This window comes from Leuciscus leuciscus (assembly GCF_965113295.1).
Source record: "Leuciscus leuciscus genome assembly, chromosome: 16".
In the NCBI taxonomy this organism is placed as follows: Eukaryota; Metazoa; Chordata; class Actinopteri; order Cypriniformes; family Leuciscidae; genus Leuciscus; species Leuciscus leuciscus.
Window position 1 is genome coordinate 30,981,126 of NC_138740.1, and position 27,298 is coordinate 31,008,423.

The following is a 27,298-nucleotide window of genomic DNA, read 5'->3' on the forward strand; positions in this document are numbered from 1 at the left end:
TGTTAAAAGTTACTGTTGTATTATATAAAATGGGACTTGACTTTTGAAGAATTACTGGAAATTGACTTGTCAAGGTAATAAACTCCCCTTAAAACTCTTTTACAATATAGTTAATTTTAAAATGAAATATTAAATTATTAAAAAAATAACGTGTGTGTGTGTGTATGAACATTAATGACGTTTCATAACAACGTTTGATACTAATTAAGAGAATGTGTATTTAGAGGGAAGTACAGAGAGATGAACTACTCTGCTGTGGATCCCACATTTGAGGTTTTCCCATCAACTAACCTCACTGGATATACAAACACACCAATGGAAACTATGAAGATTTGTGTGATGATCTTCAGTCTTCTGTTTGGTCTTCCTACACACTCCTATGTTATATGGCTCATCATCACAGGAACAGGAAACGGTGTTGCATCAGAGTTCTTTATGCTCAATCTCTCTGTCTGTGAGATGATTTTCTGTCTGTTTGCTTTGATTTATTTGCATAAGGAATTTAATTACCTTGAACCAGTGTCCTTGATTACATTGAGGTTTTTAACAGGAAACATCATCACCATCCGTCCTCTGTTTCAGTGTCTGATGTGTGTTGAGCGTTACCTGGCAGTAGTTCATCCTGTAACCTTTCTGAAGTTCAAACCTCTCAGATATAGAGTGATCTGCTGCACTGCGGCCTGGATAACAGGCCTTGGATCCTGCTTTTTCTTAATGTTAATGTTAGCATCAGGCAACATTTTCATGTGGGTTTCGTTCGTGCAGTTCCTCCTCTTCCTCTCCATCCAGTTGTTTTGTCTTGTGGCTGTTCTCAGAGCTCTGAAGCAGTCAGGACCAGGAGAGAGAGGGAGAGAGAGAAAGGAGGAAAACCACATGAAGAAAAGAGCATTTAAGATCATTGTAATATTGACTGTGACTATGCTAACTGTAATTGTTCCTTTTACGATCTCAAGATTCCTCTATATTATTTTACAAAAGGAAGTTTTGGAAGTGAGTGTGTTTAGCTTGTTTTGTTTTGTGTTGGGTGGTTTTGTACCTGCTTTTCTTTTTCTCCGGCGAGTTGGGAAACTGCCCTTCTTCAAACATCCCTAACACCTCTCACTCATTTAAAACATTTCAATATTGTCAAGATGTTACAAGTTATATTTTTACCGTGTTGTGGATTTTTCATGCTTTATAAAGGTTTTACTGATTAAATTCTACTGAAAAGCCCATACTAGGCTGTTAAATGGAAGGATTGTGACAACTTACCCCATAAAGTATAACAAATTGTTTGAATGACATCAGATATCATTTTTCCCTGCATGCACTCAAGGTGGAAATAGCCATGAGGTTGTATCTAAGTGAAAAGTGTGATGATATAAAAATCCACCACACCATTTTAGTTTATGTATTATCAGTCATTTGCAGTGGTGTGAAGTAATGAATTACAAATACTCATGTTACTGTATTTGTAAGTTTTCAAAATAAAATAATTTATCATTTATCTCTAACACAGTGTCACTTGTTTCTATGTCGGATGTTTTCATAGACTACTGTTGTGAATATAACAGTTTTAATTTAATATTCCTGTCACAGCAGACAAACAATTTGATAAAGAACAGAATATTTATTTCCAAAGAACAATTTTACCATATTTCAAATTGACATGATCCTTACCTGCATCATATTCTTCACAAAACATTGACTCCTCAAACACTTAAACACTCAAGTCGAATCTCTAAATGGAGCTTGTATCTTTATCTTCAAGTCAATATTTAGTGAATTAAATGTGTAATTTTTTACATGCATGTAAACATCTCATGTCTTTAAATCAACTCAAATTAACATGCTGCATTTTCTACACAAATAGAACATTTTCTATGCAAATGTTTCAAATGTTTACTCAGACAGCTATCTGAGTCATGGAAATATATCTTAGTGACAGCTGCTAAGTAAGCACAGATTTAAATGCATCTAGAAAGACTGGACATTCACTTTTTCACTTTTTTTGAATTTAAAAAAGTTTCCCCCCCAAGAATAATATATAGCAATACCAGTGCCATCTGGACTGAGCTGAACTGTGTTGTCCTTTATTGTCCACAAGTGGAAATTTGTCTTTGGCTTCACTATACACCACACACAAGGACACCAACACAACATAACAATATACATAAATATAAAACAATTAAAATAATAACATTCCCATATGCACATACAATCTATGCATACATTTCCTCCCCTACTCATATTCATATCTCCTTAACATTTAAAATTCTAATGGCAGTTGGCTCAAATGACATCTGGTGCACATTTTTACTCGCCTTGTCTGAAACGTCTCCTTGATGGTAACATCTGAAATGTAGAATGTAAGGGATGAGAAGAATACTCTATAATAACCAATGCTTTTATTTTAACTTTATATATATATATATATATATATATATATATATATATATATATATATCATTCAGTTGTCTTTGTGTCTTACCTACAATTGCGCTAGCTATATTAACCACCCTTGACAAATTCTGCTTTGCTTTAACAGTCAGAACTCCATACCACATAGTCATATTAAAAGACATAATACTCTACACAAGATTCTTAGACCATTTCTAAAATATTCTTGCTCACGCCAAAGTGTTTTAGCCTCCGAATAAGATACAATCTCTGCATTGCCTTAATAAAAACATAATCCACATTTCCAACAAAACTCAAATTACTATCTATGAATGTTCCCAAGTATTTAAAACTACAGACTATTTCTATCGAATATCAAGGGTTGCAATTTGTCTGCAGTGGGGATTAAAAGCTAAAGGGTTTTCCCCAAGGGGAACCCATTCCGTTTGATCAGGGCTATGCGCAGATGCCTTCATTCCCTGTCCATATGGAAGAAACCTTGGTTCCTGTCCCAAGGCCCAGTGTTGGCAGCGCCATGTCGCCGAAAAAAGTTTTGACAGACGCATCCCTCACGGGCTGGGGCCCAGCCACGGAAGGCTGATTTGCGCGAGTCCTGTGGCAGGACCATCATCATTCTTGGCACATAAATTGGCTAGAGATGTTGGCTGTTTTCAGGGCTCTGAGGAGCTTCCTCCCAGACCTCAGGGGCCATCATGTTCTTGTGCGGACAGACAATATGTCAGTGGTCTCTTATTTGAATCATCAGGGGGGTCTGAGATCACAATGTACATCCCCAGGGACCAGAATCGGGGAGCAGACATCCTGTCGAGGCAGGGGTTGAGACCCGGGGAATGGAGACTTCACACCGAGGTGATGAGGTCAATATGCGAGAGGTTCGGTCCAGTGGAAGTGGATCTTTTTGCGTCTCAAGAGATGACCCACTGTCCTCTGTGGTTCTCTCTAACCCATCCAGCTCCACTGGGGCTGGATGCGATGGTTCAGGCGTGGCCGAGGCGGCGCCTGTACGCATTTCCCCTGATTACTCTGCTCCCGGGAGTCCTGGAGAGGGTCTGGTGAGACGGGGTCAGTCTACTTCTAGTAGCCCCGTTGTGGCCGGCCCAAGTATGGTTCTCAGACATAACTGGAGGGCCCTCCATGGGAGATCCCCATCAGGAGGGACCTGCGTTCTCGAAGAGGATTTTACAGTCTGGACCTCACTTCTAAGCCGGGCGCACGAGTGCTTTCGTCCTAAGTTGTGCCTGAGACAGCTTCACAGGGACAGGCAGGGTTCGTTGCAGCATAGTGGGTATTCGTTCCCCAAAAAGTCATCATTGACGCAGTGCGAGTTCCATAGAAAGGGAACTCTTCTGCCATTGTCCCTCATAAGACCTCATAAAATCTGATTTTTTATTTTTTATTTATCCTTTATTTCACCAGGATAGTCCCATTGAGATATAAAATCTCTTCTTCCAGGGAGTCCTGGCCAAAATGGCAGCACAAAAAGTTTCACATAAACAACATACAAACATAAAACTCAGAATCTTACATAAAATTGTATCCAGCACTCATAAAATAACAACAAAAGCTACTTAACAAAACATGCACACGTTTCCTTTAAATTGGTCAATAAGAGATTTTTTTTTAACTTTTAAAGAGGGGAGTGTTTCTATCATTATTATACTCTGCAGCTCATTCCACAACCAGGGAGCATAGGAAGAGAAGGTGGTTTTACCAAGCTCTGAACGTACTCTAGGAACCTTTAAAAGCAATTTAGCACTAGATCTAGTGCTATAATTACAGGTGTAATAAGATAAAAGACAACAGATATAACTTGGTAATTTGCCTAACAATGCCTTGGTAATAAACATCAACATGTGTCTTTTTCTCCTTTGAAACAAAGAAGTCCAACCCACCAATTCATACAAGGTACAATGATGAGTGCGTGAAGAGGCACTCGTCACAAAGCGTAAGGCAGCATGGTATACACAATCTAACTTTTTTAGAGAAGATGAACTTGCATGCATATAAATCACATCACCGTAATCTAATACGGAGAGGAATCAACTTTAAATAATTCTCTTTCTTGCTTCAAAAGGAAAACATTTCTTTAAACGAAAGAGAAAACCCAGTTTTGGTCTAAGCTCTTTTAAGAGATTTTCAATATGTACATTAAACCAAATTTTTCATCTAGCTTGGTTTTTTTTTTAAACCAATTTCAAACTTGACAATGACAGTTGCAAAGACCGAAAAGAATCTTGCAGAAACTCTATGGCTTGGTTCAAAGAATGTGCTACTGTGTAAATGATTGTGTCATCAGCATATAAATTAATTCTAGCTGGGGTTATCCCACAACCTATGTCATTAATATAAATAGAAAATAAAATTGGTGCTAAAACAGAACCCTGTGGGACACCTTTTTCAATTGTTTGTTCTACTGAAATAAAAATTTCAACTGAGACACACTGAGTTCTTTCGGATAAGTAAATATTAAAGCAATTTAGAGCTGTTTCACTAAAACCCACACAACTAAGTCTCTGCAACAGTAGTTTCAACACATTCTCATACCCAAATCGTCACTTTCAAACATTCTTCAATATCCAACGTCCATATGAGACGCTTCGGTTATGGGTAGGTTTAGGTCTGTGGTAGGGTTATGCGTCTCATATGGACGCTAAAGGGTGCTTTGTGCGTCAGATATTGAAGAAATTTTGAAAGCGTCAGTATATGACGACTTGGGATGAGAACGGTCTGGTAGTTTATGATCTAATCAAATGCTTTGGAGATATCTACAAATAAAGCTGCACAATGCTATTTACTATCCAAACATTTAATAATATCATTTGTGACCAGCATGGCTCCTGTTATAGTACTGTGACCTGATCTAAAGCCTGATTGAAATTCATTTAAAATTTGATTTTCAGTTATAAACTGTTTTACTTGATCATTTATAAAAGATGCAAATACTTTTGTCATCACCGACAACCTTGAAATTGGTGATTTTTGTTGAAAAGTGATATTTTCCTGTTTGATTTGTCCCTCACTGTTCTGTTTATTTAGAAATGTTATTTTAAACCTCATATTTGGTACAAACAAAATTTGCATTGCAAGTGTTTGACATGCCACCTGTGAAAGCCAATATTCAAATTTATATTCACTCATCATATAACAATTTCTTTAAAAAATGGACTCACAAAAATAATCCTGTTATTGTCAATCTCATTGATCAGTTAAGGGTAAATTTAAAGGAATGGACCTCCAATGGTGATCTCCTTGTGAGGAATATCCTTCCTAAAATAAGGCAGCCAGATATTTTTGTGTAACAAGACCAATTTATACTGAGAAAAATTGTTTTAAAAAAGAGTAAAGTATTAATTTTGTATTAAGTTGACAGTGCACCTTTTCTACTCACTATTAAGAATATAGTATAAGCCTGAAGATAATAATTGTAAAATACATTTTAGATACATTTTAAAGCAATAAACATGTTTATGTTTTATTTACAGAGAATGTTGTCTTGCAATATCATTTTCCAACTAGTATTTAAGAAAGCATCATATCCCATAGGCTGACTACTCTTTTTTTTATAGGATTATGAGCTATCAATTAAAAAAATGTCCACATAGACTTTTGAACCTCATTTATTATATTGAATATTTGCATATGTGTTCGTAGACATCATATATTCTTGTGACAACTGTGAAGTCAGCCTACAAATCACAGCACCGAGATATTAAACACATTCAGAGAGACTGGACATTCACTCTTCAGGTGATAAACTTCTCTTTTAAATTCTATTCATTTTCTTTTTCTATGCTGAATGATATGGGCATATTGTTAATTAGTCATATTAAAGGGGTTATGGGCATGTTAGACATTGTTGTTAGAGTGCCATTTGTTTTATGAAACAAAACTGAAATAGCTTTACACATCTCTATTTCTACAGATCATAGTTGCTATATCTTGTGAGCTTCTGTGCATAGACAAGAGAAGAGAAAATTAACTCAACCAGACCTGACACATACACCAACTCCACAAGTCCTTGCATTAAGCTTATAGTTGCAGCGTTTATACGCCCACGTATAAATCTATTTAATTATTATTCATAACGGATTATGATCAATAATTCATATTTTTATTATTTTTATTTATTTTCATAATTTACTGTAGCAGAATCAATAGTATGATCATTTTATCAGTTCATCTAATGAACAGAAAGCATAAACAAGTATTAACCCTAGGAAATATAATATCTTCCTGGCCAAGAAAGAATTAATCCCCAGCTAACAATAAATTAAGAAATAATCACGGGTACAAGCATCGGTAACTTAGATTGAAGTTCAAGACAATAGAATGTATAAACAGATTAACACAAGTAATCTCTTTGTTAAAATACGAACAATACTTTATTGATTATATACTAATACATAAAAACTAATATCTAACACACACACACACACACACACACACACACACACACACACACACACACACACACACACACACACACACACACACACACACACACACACACACACACACACACACACACACACACACACATTCATACGAGTTGCAGAAGGAAAAAGAGTAAGGAAAGATTAAGTGTCAAGAGTGAGTTTAAGAGTGAGATGATGAAATCTCAAGTTTATGCACTTATAAGCCATGACCTGGAACGAACCATCAAATCATTAATTTAACCCTTCTATCGTTTCTTAGACAGGTTATTAAATTTAAATCAGTAGCCTACACCAGTTCAGCTTTTAGTCTGGAGATACTATACTTGCTGGTCTTTGCTTTGGGGATTCCCTTTTGTTGAGTGAAAGGGGTTTTCCCGGTCCGTTCGTCGGCTGGCCTCCTCGTGCTTGGATAAATGTCTGTGGCGTTGATGTCGGATGGTTGAAAAGTCTTTGAAGTTGAAAGCGTGCGTTGCAGCCATGAATCGTGGACCGAAACTTTGCAGCAAAACTTAACTTAAAACCGAGACTCACAACGGAAAATAAAGGAAAACTTTAGAAAAGAAAAGACAACTTAGACGAGAGTAGTAAGATGGCTTGAATAAAGCTGTTGAACCCGTTCTTCTGATCTTAATTTGGGTTCTTTGTCTCTGCGTTTACATGGTTACTCGTCTGATTGAGATCTTCATCCTTTTTCTGCCCATCTCTCTTGAGAGTGGTAGCAGAGCGTTTCTTGGGGGTGAACCCAGAGAGCTAGAGTTAGAGAGCCGATCGAAGAGAGAAGAGAGAGTTAAGAGAATTAAGAGAGAGAACTTGTTTCGGGTCTAAGATTTTAAACTCAAAGTTTTCCAACCTCCAGGATGAGTTCTGGCCAATTAGACACTGGCTAAATTCAGGAGGTGGCATTCTTCTCAGTTCTGATCGTAAATTATCTTATCTGGGGGGTTTCCTTACTAACAGAGAGAACAGATGCCACAGTTTAGACATGATCAGTATTATAAGAATATGAAACATTTTACACAGATTTCAATCAAGCCATCTTTTGAATCAAGAGCATAGGATCATACTGATATGAAACACAACACACTTTCATTCAAACATCTAACAGTTATAACATTACATGAGTTATATGGTATCTAAGCATATTAAACACACATATAAGTTGCAGACACAAAATAGAGTTATGTAGTTGCATGATGTTTGATTGTAAGTCCATTGAAAATTGTTCTTGAATGAGTTTTATGTATAGTTATTGGTAAGAATCAGTTCTCTGTATTGACGAGAAAAAGAACTCTGTTTGTTCGTTCAGAGGTCTTAAGGGGGAAGGGGTCAGGAATGTTGTGGGGGAAAACAACATCTGCTGGTATCGATCCGTCTTGCAAACTATCGAAGTTGACCAGTTCTGCCTTCAGTTAACCAATAAAAGTCTTTGGTTACAGACTCTCTGGAGCCTAGGTGATTTATAGCTCTTAACCAATCAGTAATTTGGCAACAAAGCTAGCATTTGACCAGTTATGTGTTAGTGCTGGGGGCTCTTTTAAATAGCCCGACTGGTTGGCGCCTGGACCCCATGACAAGATTGATGAGGATGGAGAAGTCCTGACCAAATCTTCCTCTTTGTTCGGCAGGAAGTGGAAAGTTTGAATTAATCTTCTGGAAGAAGATTAGTCTGCGTATTGGTTCATACCCATTGTCGCTACATAGTCTATCTCGAAATGTGCATCTTCACCCTCAATTTCCTGTTTGGTCTTTTTACACACTCCTATGTTACATGGCTCATCGTCACAGGAGCAAAAAATATAATTGCCTCAGACTTCTTTATCCTCAATCTCTCTGTTTGTGAGATTGGTAACTCTATGAATTCTTTATTCTTTATTCTGTCAAATGTGTTCCCATGTCTCTTAACATTAGTAACATTTTTACAAGGACTAGCTGTCACTGGTCGTCCTCTGTTTCAGTGTCTGATGTGTGTTGAGCGTTACCTGGCAGTGGTTCATCCTGTAACCTTTCTGAAGTTCAAACCTCTCAGATATAGAGTGATCTGCTGCACTGCGGTCTGGATAATCACTCTTGGACCATGTTTATTTTTTAGGTTTATTTTAAACCTTCTCAACCTGAAGGCATATGCCTTCTTCTTCTCACTGCAGTTACTCCTCTTCTTCTCCATCCAGCTGTTTTGTCTTGTGGCTGTTCTCAGAGCTCTGAAGCAGTCAGGACCAGGAGAGAGAGGGAGAGAAAGAAAGGAGGAAAACCACATGAAGAGAAGAGCATTTTATCTCATTCTAATAACTACTGTGAATGTGGCTATTATACATATTCCATATGCTATCGTAGCACTCTACACCATTTTAACAGAACAATATGTTTGTGAACACTGGTTTTCTGCTTTGGTTTGTTATGTTCTAGCTAGTTTTGTTCAGCCTGTTCTTTATCTGCACCGCACTGGAAAACTCTCCTTCCTCTGTTCCTCATAAAACCTGCTATTGTGATATTTAAATGTCATGGGACAATTTTGAATCACCTTTAAAAAATTTGTTATTTTGTTTCTTTCCTCTAAATGAGCACCAGAATCATCTGAGTTCAGCCTGCTTTGAGGCAATGTATATTTACATATTCTGTAAAAATGCAATGTTTCAAAAACTTTACTAAAACCTTTGAATATCTTATGAATATATTTAAAATATTTAATGTCATGAACCCACAAATCCAGCATCTGCAAAAAAACACTAAATGTTTTTAAACATCTAAACATGACTTGGTTTCTACTGGATTAATGTAATTACTGAATTTTTTTTTCTTCTTCTTTCTTTACTGTCTTGTCGATGTAGCGGTATTGTCCCCACTGTTTTGTGTGATGTTGTTGGGCTGTGTGTGTAATATGTGCTAAATTGTGAAAAAAAAAATTTAATAAGTAAAAAATAAATAATAATAATAATAAAAAAGCATATGCACATGCACACCTATCCAGTGAGGTTTGAACTGCTGACAGTCAGTAAACCATGTTTAATACATGAAATCCTATTTATATACAGATTTAGTTTATTATAAGTGTGTGTTTCAGATATGGTTGCTATTAGTTTGTTTATCCAATAAATCATTTCAACAGTAAAGCAGTGTCATTTTCTCTGTCTTTCTTTCTAAATACTTGGTCTTATCATTTTCATTTCAAGAGCAGAATTCAAAAATCAAATTTTCTATAAATTTTTTTTTTTTTTTTTACTGTATACAAATCACAGCCATGCAAAACTGCAGGTGTGATATTCTACAACAATTCAATAAACTGTAAGGTAATACTTATATGTCTACACACACTATTGTCTATTTTTGCTTTGCCAAACTTTCAATCTAAAAGGTCAGGACACATTTTAAAGGGCATTAAAATGTGTATATATTCAAAGTAACATTTTCTATAGCCTATTGACAATAAAAAAAAATTTAAATAAAATAAAAAAAAAACTCTCTGATTAGACTGACTAAACTATATTTGCATGTTTTATGTTTTATGTGACGTGTATCAGATGCATATACACTCACCTAAAGGATTATTAGGAACACCTGTTCAATTTCTCATTAATGCAATTATCTAATCAACCAATCACATGGCAGTTGCTTCAATGCATTTAGGGGTGTGGTCCTGGTCAAGACAATCTCCTGAACTCCAAACTGAATGTCAGAATGGGAAAGAAAGGTGATTTAAGCAATTTTGAGCGTGGCATGGTTGTTGGTGCCAGACGGGCCGGTCTGAGTATTTCACAATCTGCTCAGTTACTGGGATTTTCACGCACAACCATTTCTAGGGTTTACAAAGAATGGTGTGAAAAGGGAAAAACATCCAGTATGTGGCAGTCCTGTGGGCGAAAATGCCTTGTTGATGCTAGAGGTCAGAGGAGAATGGGCCGACTGATTCAAGCTGATAGAAGAGCAACTTTGACTGACATAACCACTCGTTACAACCGAGGTATGCAGCAAAGCATTTGTGAAGCCACAACACGCACAACCTTGAGACGGATGGGCTACAACAGCAGAAGACCCCACCGGGTACCACTCATCTCCACTACAAATAGGAAAAAGAGGCTACAATTTGCACGAGCTCACCAAAATTGGACAGTTGAAGACTGGAAAAATGTTGCCTGGTCTGATGAGTCTCGATTTCTGTTGAGACATTCAGATGGTAGAGTCAGAATTTGGCGTAAACAGAATGAGAACATGGATCCATCATGCCTTGTTACCACTGTGCAGGCTGGTGGTGGTGGAGTAATGGTGTGGGGGATGTTTTCTTGGCACACTTTAGGTCCCTTAGTGCCAATTGGGCATCGTTTAAATGCCATGGCCTACCTGAGCATTGTTTCTGACCATGTCCATCCCTTTATGACCACCATGTACCCATCCTCTGATGGCTACTTCCAGCAGGAGAATGCACCATGTCACAAAGCTCGAATCATTTCAAATTGGTTTCTTGAACATGACAATGAGTTCACTGTACTAAAATGGCCCCCACAGTCACCAGATCTCAACCCAATAGAGCATCTTTGGGATGTAGTGGAACGGGAGCTTCGTGCCCTGGATGTGCATCCCACAAATCTCCATCAACTGCAAGATGCTATCCTATCAATATGGGCCAACATTTCTAAAGAATGCTTTCAGCACCTTGTTGAATCAATGCCACGTAGAATTAAGGCAGTTCTGAAGGCGAAAGGGGGTCAAACACAGTATTAGTATGGTGTTCCTAATAATCCTTTAGGTGAGTGTATTCTTTGGAAAACTGTGTGAAGTCAGTCTACACAACAGCACAGAGAGTTATACACATCCAGAGACTGGACATTCACTCTTCAGGTAATAAACTCCTCTTTTAAATTGGACAATATGGTTATCCATCATATTAAAGTGGTTAATGGTATATTAGATGGATTAATTAAAGTAAATCACTGTAGCTCTTAGTAAAATGGGGATGAGTTTTTATTTGTTTCATCAAACAGAGTCAACAGTTTGAAACCATTTATATTGACTGCAGTGTATTAAAATGATCAGTATTAATATTACTTGTATATTTATATGTTTTTTAAAATAAAACATTACTATTGTATTATTCTGTCTTCTTACTGAGATGATGTAAAGCACATTGGTCAACATGTGTTGTTTTAATAGCGCTATATAAATAAAAGTGACATTGACATATGTACAATGTTCAATGTAATATTGGAGTGTTATGATTCGTAGATTGAAATAGACTGAAAATGTACCTTCAATCTCCCTTCATATGTTGCTTATGTTGAACTATAGTCTGAATAACTAAGTAAAATAAAAATATTCTCTTCCTATAGCAATATTGTGTGAGCTTCTGTGATCAGACAAATTATAGGAAATGAACTCCACCACACCAGGATCTTCCACTAACTCCACAACCTCTTCCATATGGATAGTAGGTGATCTAGAAATGTCCATGTTCTGCATTAATTTGCTGTTTGGTCTTCCTATACACTGATATGTCATATGGCTCATCATCACAGGAACAGGAAGTGGAGTTGCATCAGGACACTTTAACCTCAATCTCTCTGTTTGTGAGATTGGAACTTGTCTGAATAGTTTACTCTTTGTAATGTCATATTGGTTTTCACATCTTACATTATTATCAGTGCTCCTACAAGGACTAAGCATCACTGGCCGTCCTCTGTTTCAGTGTCTGATGTGTGTTGAGCGTTACCTGGCAGTGGTTCATCCTGTAACCTTTCTGAAGTTCAAACCTCTCAGATATGGAGTGATCTGCAGCACTGCAGTCTGGATAATTATTCTTGGCTCCTGTTTGGTCTGCATGCTTATATATTTGTTATCTACCTTGACTGTACATGCATGGTTCTTCTCGCTGCAGTTCCTCCTCTTCCTCTCCATCCAGTTGTTTTGTCTTGTGGCTGTTCTCAGAGCTCTGAAGCAGTCAGGACCAGGAGAGAGAGGGAGAGAGAAAGAGGAGGAAAACCACATGAAGAAAAGAGCGTTTTATCTTATTCTAATATCTACAGTGAATATGGTTATTGTATATGTCCCATATACTATCATAGAACTCTTAAACATTCTAATACAACAGAATTATTCTGCACTTTGGCTTATTGCTGTGATTTGTTATGTACTGGCTAGTTTTATTCAGCCTGTTCTTTATCTGCACCACACTGGAAAACTACCCTGCCTCTATTCACCTTAAAACCTGCTATTGTGATATATTTGCTTACATTTTTTTTATTTTTTTTGAAAATAACTAAACTGCATGAAATCATCCTTCTGCCTGAAATTCCACTTTTTTTTTTTTATCCAACCCTAGTGAAAAATAATAAATAGTGCTGAGGTGCTGGTATGAAATAAATGTAATTTTAAATACATTTTGGTACAGGTTTTTCCACTAGTGAATACATCACTTTATCAATGATTTTATGTAATTTTCTCTCCCATTCTTTTTAAATGTTTGCATTTCAGGCCCTATCGGGGGTCACATTGATTATTGTGGTCTATTTGGGGTTATAAATGGACCTCTCTAAACATTTTGCATATGTTGTATATGACATGTACCAGATGAAGTCATACACATATTATAAGCTATTGTTTTGACAGCTGTGAAGTCAGTCTACAAAACACTGCACAGAGATTTATATAGCCTACATACAGAGAAACTGGACATTCACTCTTCAGGTGATAAACTCATCTTTTAAATTCGATTCATTTTCTTTTATATGCTGAACCATTTGTCACTGTGGTTATGAGTCATATTAAAGGGTTTATGGTCATGTTAGATGGCTTAGTTGTCAACTCAAAATAACATAACGAACATTAAAACTTTGCTTATATGTATTATTACATATTATGTATTACTCTGTAATAAGTACGAGCCCATTAGGGTATATTTTTTAATTATGAACCAAAAATGATATGTTTCTAACCTTATACTATACGATTTTAAGCCTACTCCTGTCCTACATAAGTCCTGCATAGATTCTGTGTTCTGCGTATTCTGCTGCTAATATCCACATTTGACTTTTTTTCCTCAATAGCATGGGTGTACCTTCCATCAAACTGTAAACAATCAATTTCAAAATGAGCTGACTTATGCATTATGCACTCAAAACTTTGTAGGCTACAATAAAGGTCTACACAACGAAGTGACATTTTCCTCATCCGACGACCATCAAGGATCAGAAGGAAACTGCAAATAAAAGATGATAAAATGGGCAAAATACTTGCAGCAAATTTTTTTATATATTTCCACGCATACGGTGGTGGGCCTATGTTGTCCAGAACCATGAATTACCCAAAACTTATAGGATTATTTATTTATTATTTAATTAGTTATAGGAAAAGGATTATTTGTAGAGCAACCTTATGATTTGAAATGATTTGTTATTCTGAACGAAGAATCACATATTGCATTTAGTGTACTTTCTTATCATGCTCATGTTGAATTGCAGTCTATAAGTAAAACGGTACATTTATAATTCTCTCCTCTATTAACACTATCAGTTATGTTTTGTAAGCTCCTGTGCTGCTCAGACAAACAAGAAGGAAATGAACTCCACCACAACAGGAGCTTCCACCAACTCTACAATGGGATCTGGAACAGATGGAATCTGGGAAGCGGACGAAATGGAAATTTGGATTTTCTGCATCAGTCTCTTGTTTGGTATTCCTACACACTCCTATGTTATATGGCTCATCATCACAGGATCAGGACGTGGAGTTGCATCAGAGTTCTTTATGCTCAATCTCTCTTGTTGTGAGATTTGTATCTATGTGGATTTTCTTTTCTTTATATTGTCAAAATATAGTTCAAGTCTCTTGCCATTAGCACTTTTATTACAAGGACTAGACATCACTGGTCGTCCTCTGTTTCAGTGTCTGATGTGTGTTGAGCGTTACCTGGCAGTGGTTCATCCTGTAACCTTTCTGAAGTTCAAACCTCTCAGATATAGAGTGATCTGCTGCACTGCGGCCTGGATAACCACTCTTGGATCCTGTTTGGTCTGCCTGATCATATATTTGTTTTTTACCGTGACTGAACATGCATGGTACTTCATGATGCAGTTCTTACTCTTCCTCCCCATCCAGTTGTTTTGTCTTGTGGCTGTTCTCAGAGCTCTGAAGCAGTCAGGACCAGGAGAGAGAGGGGGAGAGAGAGAGAGAGAGGAGGAAAACCACATGAAGAAAAGAGCATTTCATCTCATTCTAATAACTACTGTGACCTTGGTTATCACATATATGCCAGTTACTTTCTCTGGATTGTTAACCATTCTGACACAGAATTACAGTTTGTCATTTTGGTCTTATTCTCTGCTTTGTTATATTCTAGGTAGTTTTGTTCAGCCACTTCATTATCTGCACCAGGCTGGAAAAATCTCCTGTCTTTGTTCTCCATAAAACCTGTAGGAAATGTAACTACACCTAGTTTTTCTTTTTTTTTTGTTGATAACTTTTATTTATGAATGGGATCATTTTGGGGTCTTTACACTGCTGAATCACACACTCACACAGTGTGTGCAAATGTCAAACACTTGCAAATCCCAGTATTGTTCCTTAAAAGTGCTAATTATATAATCCTGATATATTTTGAATGCAACTTTATTTCCCAGAGGATGGTAAAAAGCTGTGCACCCTGACTTCTAAAAGATGAATAGTAGGCAGACGATGAGATTTCAACTGTAATTTCAGGGAGTTTTGAATTTTTTTGGTTTAAAATAGATCAGAAAGTCAGTGAACAACAGCCAGTCAATGTGTGCATGAAGAAATCATATATATTTTAAGTTTATTCTTAGTGTGTTTATCTGATATATTTATTATAAATGGTAGCTGTTTGCTTGTTTTCCAATAAATCTTAATGATGATTCAGTGAAATTTTCTCTTCCATTCTTTCTAAATATAAAATAAAGTTAGCATACCATGGTGTTCAGTGATTGGGAGCTGCATCATTTCTTCTTTACTGATTTTGTGGACCATTTCTCTTTTTTGCTGTTTAAAAAACAGCCGTACCACATGAGCAAGAGTTATTGTGGCATCATGTCGCTGATGAATCACAGCCGTGCCGATATTCGGAACAGCATCATAAATGCAATTGTCAAATTGCTTTAATACAACAGTTCAGTGGACAAGACGTTTATCAAAATTAACTGAATAAAATTAAAGTATCAGATAAGACTATATGTCTTTTTGATCTTTTTACTTTTAATATTTGCATATCTGATGTTTTATGTGACGTGTAGCAGATGAAGTCATGCACATATATTCTTGTAACAGCTGTGAAGTCAGTCTATAAAACACAGCACAGAGATTTATACACATCCAGAGAGACTGAACATTCACTCTTCAGGTGATAAACTTCTCTTTTAAATTGAATTATTTTTCTTTTTACCGCTGAATGATATATGACAATGTTGCTGTGGTTATTAGTCATAGTAAAAGGGTTATGGGCATGTTAGATGGACCACTTGAGTAAAACAGAACTGATCTATATTTGTTTCATCAAAGTGAATTAGCAATTTACTTGACTTTAGGGTACACTCTTAAAAATAAAGGGGTAACACTTCAGAATAAGGTTCCTTCGTTAATGAATAACTACAGAGGAACAAATTAGTAACACAATATTAACAATCTAGTAACTAATATTAACTAACAAGAAACTCTGATTAACAAATTTGTAAATAATATACATATATATATATATATATATGTGTGTGTGTGTGTGTGTGTGTGTGTGAATATCTTGTGAATGATTAGAAGATTCTACACTTTAGGATTGGCTTTTCATTAGTAACTACTGTAAGAATCATGGTAACTAACTAGTAATGACTCAAGTGTTACTGCATACTTCTATGGGAATTACTATTTATTTGGATCTGTATTATAAAGTGAAGATCATGGTAACTAACTAGAAATGACTCAAGTGTTACTGCATAAATTCTATCGGAATTACTATCTAAAACTTCACCAAAAGCCTCAAAAGCTTAAAATGACTTCAGTAACTAGTTAGTTACCATGATCTTCACTTTATAATAATCTTCGCACGCACGCACGCACGCACGCACGCACGCACGCACGCACGCACGCACGCACGCACGCACGCACGCACGCACGCACGCACGCACACACACACACACACACACACACACACACACACACACACACACACACACACACACACACACACACACACACACACACACACACACACACATATATATATATATATATGAGCTAGCTAATTATTGCTATATGAAAGCTTAGGCTAATTATTGACAGCTTTCTCAAATCATAAGTCTGCTATGCTATACATATTGATAATGTAAATAACCTTGTGTATTTGCTTATAATAGCATTTAAAATGTTAATGTAGTGCTAAACATTTGTCCTGCATTAGTTATTGATTAGTTTTGCATGAATTATGAAAAAATGTCAGTAGTTCTCTGGGAAGCATTAAAAAAATAGTAGTTATTGATTAGTAGTGAACTAACACTTTCATCTGTGTGCTATTACTTAATAATTCAATAATCAGAGTTTCTTGCTAGTTAATATTAGTTACTAGATTGTTAATATTGTGTTACTCATTTGTCCCTGCAGTTATTCATTAACAAAGGAACCTTATTCTGAAGTGTTACCAATAAAGATTATTTATATGCATATGTGATTTAATGAAGAACCTTTAACATGGAACCTTTTTAGTGCAAAAAAGCTTCTTTAGATTTTTTAAATGTTCTTCAAAAAGGGTTATTTTAGGAACTTCACTAATAGTTTTTTGTAGAACTAAAATGGTTATTATATGGAATCGCTGTTTATTTTTTAAGGGTGCATTATGTAGACTTACAGCAATGTATTAAATGATCAGTCATTTTTTTAAATATATATATTTTTTATCTTGCTTACGTTGAACTGTCGTCTGAGTAACCCCATACGTTTATAATTCTCTCTTTTGATAGCAATATTATTTATGTTTTGTGAACTCAGACAAACGAGGAGGAAATGAACTCCACCACACCAGGAGCTTCCACCAACTCCACAACCCCTTCTATATTGCTAGTGGGGTATCTGGAAATGTGTGTGTTCAGCATCAATTTTCTGTTTGGTCTTCCTACACACTCCTATATTATATGGCTCATCATCACAGGAGCTGGAAGTGGGGTTGCATCAGAGTTCTTCATCCTCAATCTCTCTGTTTGTGAGATTGGTACCTGTCTGGATTTGTTGTTTTTTTGTACTGGCTAATTGGATTTCAGTTCTTCAGCCATTAGCATTGTTTTTGCAAGGACTTTCCATCGCTGGTCGTCCTCTGTTTCAGTGGCTGATGTGTGTTGAGCGTTACCTGGCAGTGGTTCATCCTGTAACCTTTCTGAAGTTCAAACCTCTCAGATATAGAGTGATCTGCTGCACTGCAGCCTGGATAATTATTCTTGGCTCCTGTTTGTGCTGCATGATCACATTAATGTTAAATAATATTAATGCACATACATGGTTCTTCTTGATGCAGTTCCTCCTCTTCCTCCCCATCCAGTTGTTTTGTCTTGTGGCTGTTCTCAGAGCTGTGAAGAAGTCAGGACCAGGAGAGAGAGGGAGAGAGAGAGAGGAGGAAAACCACATGAAGAGAAGAGCATTTTATATCATTCTAATAACTACTGTGAACATAGTTTTTGCATATGTGCCCATTATTATCGCAGGAGTATTTATAATTCTGATAAACCAGTATAACTATACATTTTGGGCTCCTGGTTTGGTTTGTTATGTTCTAGCTAGTTTTGTTCAGCCTGTTCTTTATCTTCACCGCACTGGAAAACTCTCCGGCTTCTGTTCATCATAAACTGACAAAACATTTTTTTTAGTAGTGGATGGGCCAATTTATTTATTTATTTTTATTATCAGCTGAAGGGTCTCTTTCCTCTTGGTGTTTGCTCTGGACTTTAAATTAAGTCATATTTTAAATTATATATAACAATCTTTAATTTCCCTGTTTATTTACATAGATCTAGCTTATTCTGAGTGTGTTAATTAAATATATGTATGTATAAATATATAAATATGTATTAATATAAATATGTTTGATATCAGTGTGTTTGTTTATCCAATAAAACATTTAATCATTGACCCAGTGTCACCTTTTGCATACCCATATTTATTATTTATTTATCTACAGTATCTCTCTCTCATTCTTTCTTGCTCTCTTAATATAGTCTAAAAATGTGTAAGTTGCACGTGCATGTGCTGTCTAGTTTAGATGTACAAAGATTGAATATTCAGTCTGCAAAAAAATTGTATTCGGGTGAATAATTTGAATTTGCTACTTTCTTGTATGGAAACTTGTGATTGACCTGTCAGAATAAAGTATTCCAGTGTGCCGCATAATATTGTTATATGTTTAACAATATTATGCGACACACTGGAATACTTTATTCTGACTGGTCAATCACAAGTTTCCAGATTAATATTTTCCATATAAAAGTGAATTTCTGTTAATAAGTTTACTCAGACTCTCTGTTTGTGTGTGTGTGTGTGTGTGTGTGTGTTTGTTTGTGTTTTTTACATTAAATATTTGTATGTTTTATGTGGTATGAAACAGATGAAGTCATGCATTGTCATCCTTGTGACGACTGTGAAGTCAGTCTACAAACACAGCACAGATATTTACATCTGAGAGGGGACATTCACTTTTCAGGTGACAAACTAATTTTTTTAATTATTTTTTAATCCTTAGTGTTAGAAAATGTCACAGTGTTTACCTGAAAAGGCCAAAGCGAGTTCTGAGGAAAGTTTATAATTGAATAAAATGAGATTGAACAAAAGTAACAATTTAATAAGTGAAATATGATAGAAATGTTATTTTGGAAATGAATGAATGAATGAATGCATGAATGATTAAATGAATGAATGAAGGAACTTTTTTGGAATAAAATTAAAGTATCAAATAAGAGTATATGTTTTTATGATCTTTTTAAACCTTTTTACTTTTAATATTTGCATATCTGATGTTTTATGTGACGTGTAGCAGATGAAGTCATGCACATATACTCTTGTAACAGCTGTGAAGTCAGTCTATAAAACACATCACAGAGATTTATACACATCCAGAGAGACTGAACATTCACTCTTCAGGTAATAAACTTCTCTTTTATGTTGAATTATTTTTCTTTTTACCGCTGAATGATTTATGACAATGTTGCTGTGGTTATCAGTCATAGTAAAAGGGTTATGGGCATGTTAGATGGACCACTTGAGTAAAACAGTACGGATCTCTATTTGTTTCATCAAAGTGAATTAGAAATTTACTTGACATTAGGGAACACTTAAAAATAAAGGTTGTTTATTGACATCTGTGATTTCATGAAGAACCTTTAACATGGAACCTTTCAAGTGCACAAAAGGTTCCTGAGATTTTTAAAATGTTCTTAAAATTTTTTTATTTTAGGAACTTTTCACAAAGAGTTTTTTTGGATAACTAAAATAGTTCTTCTATTTAATCGCTGTTTATTTTTTAAGAGTGCATTATGTAGACATACTGCAATGTATTAAATGATCAGTATAAAACTACCCATTTTTTAACTGTAAACTGTGTTGAATTGCTGGGGTGGACTGAAAATATTTTTAAATAATAAATATTTAAATATTTTTATCTTGCTTACGTTGAACTGTCGTCTGAGTAACCCCATACGTTTATAATTCTCTCTTCTTATAGCAATACTATTTATCTTTTGTGAACTCAAAAGACAAACGAGGAGGAAATTAACTCCACCACACCAGGAGCTTCCACCAACTCCACAACCCCTTCCATATTGATAGTGGGGTATCTGGACACGTGTGTGTTCAGCATCAATTTTCTGTTTGGTCTTCCTACACACTCCTATATTATCTGGCTCATCATCACAGGAGCTGGAAGTGGAGTTGCATCAGAGTTCTTCATCCTCAATTTCCGCCAAGCGCGATGCAAGTGTTTTTTGCTAGTTTCAGCCCGACGCAGTTATCATTTTCACATCCTGCGCCAAGTTGTTTAAATAACAAAAGCATTTGCGCCCATTTGTGCGCCCATGGATGTGCTGGTCTGAAAACGAGGTGTGTTCTGGCGCATTGTTGGCGCATTGCTATTTTGAGGCAACAGAAATGGACTGCGCCATTGAACAACTGAAACCTGGTCTAAAGTCAATGGCGCAATATTTTTTTTTGTTATTTAAAGAGCGCGTTAGTAATGTGCGCCTATAGGCGGGTCCACAACGCACGTACATTCTGCTTATTAAACACACAGGGATGCACAGCAGCACACAAACATGCCAAATATTAAAATTAAAAGGATTACAATGTAAAAGATTATTATTGTGTACATAAAGATATGGTGGAATCCGGCTTGTCCCGTAGATCGTCTGCTTGCACACTTTAACCTTGCGTACGAGCAGATCCGTTTGCGCTCTGGAGATGGCTTCGGTCTTTCCACTATCAAATTCCGTCATGTAAATAGCGAATCTGCCATGGCGCGAGCGCAACTGGCATTTAAAGGGAATGGGAGATGAGACTCTGATTGGTTTAACGCACGTAAATCCCAAAACACACTCATTACTCATTAAGAGAATAGGGACAACCCTTTTAGACCATGCGCCCAAGATGGTCTAAAAGGACCATTTTTCCCATCGTTACACGAGCAAAAGTGGATTCGGACACGCCCTAAGTGAACTTGCGCTTTAGACCACGCGCTTAGATCGTTAAAATACGGCCCCTTATGTTCACATAACACAACAGATCAGGCTTCCTTTTCAAAATAGTAGTCTACAACACAATTTCACTTATGAAGACAACACCCATCGAACCCCTTTAACACAGCGCATTGATCCAAGAAAATTGCATAGAATTGCTAGAGTGCCATCTGTGCGAACGCAAACATGTCCTGGGATTGATCCTTTTTATGATCCTTTTTTACTAGATTTAATATAGCAACATTTTGTCATAAATGTAACACGTAAGTTGCATTGAGTTTCGCATTGAAGAGTCTATGTAAATCTATCTTTAACACCGCTTGTGAGTCTTTGAGATGTAAAGTGGTTCAGAATATGTAAGTGTTTCTCTGTTTATTACAAACTGATTTACTGATGTACTCTTTGTAGATTGTTTATCCAATAAAACCATAGACTGTAAAAAAATATGGACGTAGTGTCCGTGACGTCACCCGTAGGTTTTTGAAGAGCATTTTTGAAGCCTAAAGTGGGCAGAGCCGGCCGTCGCCATCTTGGCCCCGCGTCACTCCCGGATAACAGAAAATGGGCAAAGAGGAGGGGCGTGAGTGGAGCTGAGGAGCCCCAGTAGCTCGACATGATCGAGTTAGCTCAGGCTGGGGAGGTAATGCTATAACGTTATGCTACTGACAGTACCAAGTCTGCGACTGCACGCACAGGGCCTCGCGCTAAAGTGACAGTTGATGATGTAAAGCCAATTAAAAGTTCCTATTTTTGCCCTTCAAAATATTATAATAGTTAAAAGACATGGCTACAAGTGAGACTGTGTATCGTGATTCTGTACTATTCTGCTAGTTGAAAATGTATTATGCAGTAACTTAATATTACTCTGAGAGTGTGTGTGACAGTGATTTATGTGCATAACGTTACATGTCAGTCACTCTTTTTATAGTCTATGGTCCCAGTGGCGGAGCCAGAGGGGGGTCCGGGGTGGCACTGGACACCCCTGACATGCGATTGGCCACCCCGGGTGCCACCCCAAAATTTTATTTGCTACTGGCAGTTGCTGATGCTGATTTAAAAAAAAAAAAAAATACGTTCGCCGGCAGCGCGCGCGCATTTTTCAAACAGACGAGCAGAGGACGAGAGATGGTTGCAAGTCGTCAAGATACTTCAACTTCACCGAAGAAACATCATATTTGAAGTAAGTTTTTAAGTTTTAGCATCAGGGTTGTTTGCTCCGAATACATTAATACACGCATACAGTACCATGCCGTGTGTACGTTACAGTATAAACGCAGGCAAAGAAGAGCAGAAACAAGCGATATCATAATGCAATCACTATTAGGACTGTGAAGCTAAGATCTAGCTACTGTGTTTTTATCATCATTCTGAATCTGATCTAGATGTAGTCTTTGATAAAAATGCGATTTTCTCAGCTTTTTGCTCATGTTGCTTTTTATGAAACTTATTACCAACATTCAAGTGTTGATAAAAAAGGATGCACGAAGCTAGAATAAAACAGATTTTTTTTTTTGTTTAAAAGCACAGGGTCTGTTATTTGTTTTGACATGTTCAGATATTGTGAAAATTAACAAAAATGCTAATGGTGGCTACTTTTTTTTTTTTTTTTTATGTATGCTGGCGAAAGCGTTCAGATAAAAATGTTGGTAATTGGATGATTAGAATATGAATATGATTGGAATCATATTTTCAATTTGTCATATTTTGAACAGGGTCAATTGAACATGAAAAGAAAGGGAGGGATATCAGAGTTCTTTTTAAAGAAGCAAAAACAGGCAGATCAGGTGCAAACAGACCCCAGCCCTTGCATCACCACTGGAACCCAGAGCAGCTCCCTACCTGAGGCTAGTCAGAGTCAGTGTGGTCAGACTTCAGGACCAGCAACAGGTCAGAGCATCTAGACACAGGCAATTAATCACATACCGAATTCAGGAATTTAAGTTGAGAGGATTTTGTCAGATTAAAAGGATAGTTCACCCAAAAATGAACACAACAAGATATTTTAAAGCATGTTGGTAACCAAATAGTTTTGGGTTCCTGTTGACTTCCATTGTTTGTTTGTTTTTTCTACAATGGATGTTAATGGGAACCAAAACTGTGGTTACCAACATGCTTTAAAATATCTTCTTTTGTGTTCTGCAGAAGAAGGTCATACAGATGTGGACCTTTAAAATGCTGGTTCATGTGTGTTCTTGTTGTTGATGGCTGTGGCATATATATTGTGATTATACACTAATGGTTCTTGTGTTATAAATAGATGCATCAAGGGAGGACACAGATACCGCTGGTTCTGAGCAAGACGGTGAACCAGGGCTGCCAGGAGATGTCATGGAGCCCCTCCCAACTGCATCTAGCACCAGATTTGCTGTTCCAAAAGGACCCAGTGGTAAGCCAGACCTTTACTTTAAACTACACAGTTTAGTTAGCAGCTGTTAGTATCTAATCTTGTGGATCCCTTAATTATACATTTCCATAGAGATTTGGCACATTATTTAACATTATATTATTATATTATTATTTATTTTGTATTTTAGACATCTCTAGATCCAGAGAAGAGGGTCCAGTACAGCCATGTTTGAAAACATTTCCCAGAACTCAGCGTGGTACTAGGAAAAGGGCTTTCAACAGCTCCTGGTATAAGGACAATTCATGGCTTGAATATTCTGTGAATCAAGATTCAGCTTATTGTTTTGCCTGTAGGCATTTTTCTCTGCCCAATACACCTGAATCTGCCTTCACTTCCCAGTCAGGATTTTGTAACTGGAAAAAAGCACTGTTTAAAGATTCTGGGTTTAAGCTCCATTCAAAGACAGAGCATCATATAAATGCTATGTATGCCTGGAATCAGCATAAAAGGGCTGTTAACAGCAACTCATCAATGTTAGATCTGATAAATGAGGAAAGGAAAAAGAAAGTGGAGGAAAACCGTACCTACATTAAAACAATTGCCGATGTGCTACTATTAACTGCCACTCAAAATATAGCACAGAGAGGTCATCGTGAGTCTTATGACTCTGACAACAAAGGCAATTTTTTGACAATCTTGGACGAAATAGCAAAGCATGACCCTCTCATTAAGAAAAGGCTTAATGCATTTGGCAATGCTAAGTACACAAGCCACCAAATCCAGAACGAAGTTCTTGAGGGGTTAGCTGAGATGGTACAAAGTGAAATAATCAGTGAAGTAAAAGAAAGTGAAGTTTTTAGTGTAATTGTAGATGAAACCAAAGATTTAAAGAAAAAAGAACAGATCTCTTTAGTTGTGAGGTACTATTACAACGGGGCCATCCACGAAAGTTTTTTACACTTTCAGTCAGCTGAAAGCTTAGATGCGGCAGGCCTTACAAAAATGATAATTGATTGCCTTGAAAAACATGGCCTGGACTACAGAAATAATCTTGTGGGGCAAGGCTATGACGGTGCAGCCGTCATGAGCGGAAAACATTCTGGTGTGTCTACGCGAATTAAAAACAGTGCAAGATTCGCATTTTATGTGCACTGTAATGCACATTGTTTAAACTTGGTTCTTGTTGATTCTGTTAAATCTGTGCCTGAGGCAGTTAACTTTTTTGCTCTCCTGCAGAAGGTTTATAACTTTGTATCAGGCTCGTACGTTCATCTCAAGTGGCTTGCAGTTCAGAAAGAGCTGTATCCACAGCAGCAGCCCAGGGAATTACAGAGACTTACAGATGTAAGGTGGGCATGCAGATACATGGCATGCCGTAATCTGAGGGAAAGGCTTCCAGCAGTTCTGAAAGTGCTACAGGAAATAGCAGATGAAAAGAGTGGTGATAGATCAGTGGAGGCAAGGGGAATTCTTTCTCAGATAGACGTAAATTTCATTGGGCTTTTGGTTACTTTCTGTAAAGTGCTAGGTGATGCTAAATGTCTTTCTGACATACTCCAATCAAGCTCTCTTGACCTAGCAAGGGCTGTGGATCTAGTAGGTGCCCTTACAGACACATTACAGAACTACAGAAGTGAAGATGTATTTGGAAAACTATGGAAAGAGGTTGAAGAGATTGTAGAGCACTGCAAAATAACTGTACAAACAGTGTGTAAAAGACAACCTAAAACAAGCTTAAGATTTTGTGACTCATTGATGATGAGCACTGTAGGACATAAAAATAGTGACCAAAGTGATGGCGAGAGCTTCCAAAGAGCTATATTTTATCAGGTACTTGACAGTCTCACAGCTGAACTGCAGAGGCGTTTTTCAAAGAAGAATTGTGAGATAATGCAAGGGGTCCAGTCTCTCAACCCAAAGAGTACAACATTCTTGAACGAGGAGCCTCTGTTTGCCTTTGCTCAGATATACGAGTCAGATTTAGAGGACCTCAAACATGAGGTTCATCAAACCAAGCGGCTTCTTGATAGGAGAGAGAAAAGTGGAAGTGACAGACCGTCAACTCTCCTTGACTTTGTTGTGTTTCTAGAACCTTATAAAGAGGTCTTTCATGAGCTATTTCGACTTTGTAAGATTTCTGTTGTTACACCAGTCAGCACTGCTTCTTGTGAGAGAAGCTTCTCAGCTTTAAAACTGATTAAAACCCACCTTAGGACAACAATGGCTGATGACAGGTTAAGTCACATCGGAATTCTCAGTGTTGAGTCAAGGAGAGCACGCTCCCTCAACATGGATAAGTTCGTGAAACATTTTGCCAGTTCTCATCAGAACCGCAGAATTATGTTGTATTAAATCTTCCTAGGATAAGATTGTATATTGATGGGCACTAAAATTGTTTACATTTTTCAAGTACATGTCTGCTTGATGCCTGTGATGCCATGTGAGTTTTTTTTGTAAATAAACATAGCAGTTCAAAACAGACACATGCTACTGTATCTTATCTCCTTGGTGCTTCAGCTTTGTTTTCTGCAAATATTTTGGATGTTCAACACTTATAGACACAAACAGAGTGACCCAATTCCTTCCACTGTGTGTGTGTGTGTGTGTCTGTGTGTGTGTCTGTGTCTGTGTCTGTGTGTGTGTGTGTGTGTGTGTGTGTGTGTGTGTGTGTGTGTGTGTGTGTGTGTGTGTGTGTTTGTGTGTGTGTGTGTGTGTGTGTGTGTGTGTGTGTGTGTGTGTACCCCCGAAAGTAGCAGTGGCCACCCCCTGGCCACCCCATTTATAAAACTCTAGTTCCGCCACTGTATGTACGGCATCGCTCGTCAAGTTCGTAGAGAGCTTATTCAGTCCATTTTAAATTCTGATTTTGGCCGCCTCTCAAATGGGTTAAACCATAGATATATTGTCTATGAAGTTCCAAGTAAATGCGCTAGAAAATCCGCGCTTATTCAAAGATGTGCATTTAAGTTATTGCATGGACGGAGAAAGCGCCAACACCTGCAGGATTTCACCTGACGATAACTTACATAAGCATATTATAATCTATCTGTTCCGTGACCGTGAGAGCAGAACGAACGAGCCTTTATTGACGTTTTTAAATCTGAAAACTCCAAAAAGCAACGAAATTGTCAGACATCCATTAGTGCATGTTCACAGAGGAAAACAACTGAAATACAGCGCTGGTTGTTCTCTCGAACGATACTCGACGACAACGACGGAATCCTAAACCGTGTGCCAAGTAATGGGTGTATTAAATTGTATGAAATAATCCCGAAAAAAAGCACAAAACGCTGCAGAGATGGCAAGTTCAGCAGATAACATTTGCTGAGGTGAAGTGACGGCTAGTAACCATAGCTAGTAACAGCAGACAAATGGCTAGCATTGACATCAGCGGCAATCCACCTGTCACTCAAGTGGCCACACCC

At 37.1% G+C, this 27,298-nt stretch overlaps 1 protein-coding gene across 1 annotated transcript; it reads left to right on the plus strand.

Annotated features, from left to right (window-relative positions):
• Positions 1-12,321: 12,321 nt before the first annotated feature.
• Positions 12,322-15,935, plus strand: LOC309477546 (uncharacterized protein; the record flags this gene model as incomplete). The annotated part of the gene is made up of 2 exons (XM_082140822.1): positions 12,322-12,846; positions 15,831-15,935. Coding segments are annotated over 2 exons (630 nt in total), but the record flags the coding sequence as incomplete, so codon positions are not given.
• Between the last annotated feature and the right edge of the window lie 11,363 nt (positions 15,936-27,298).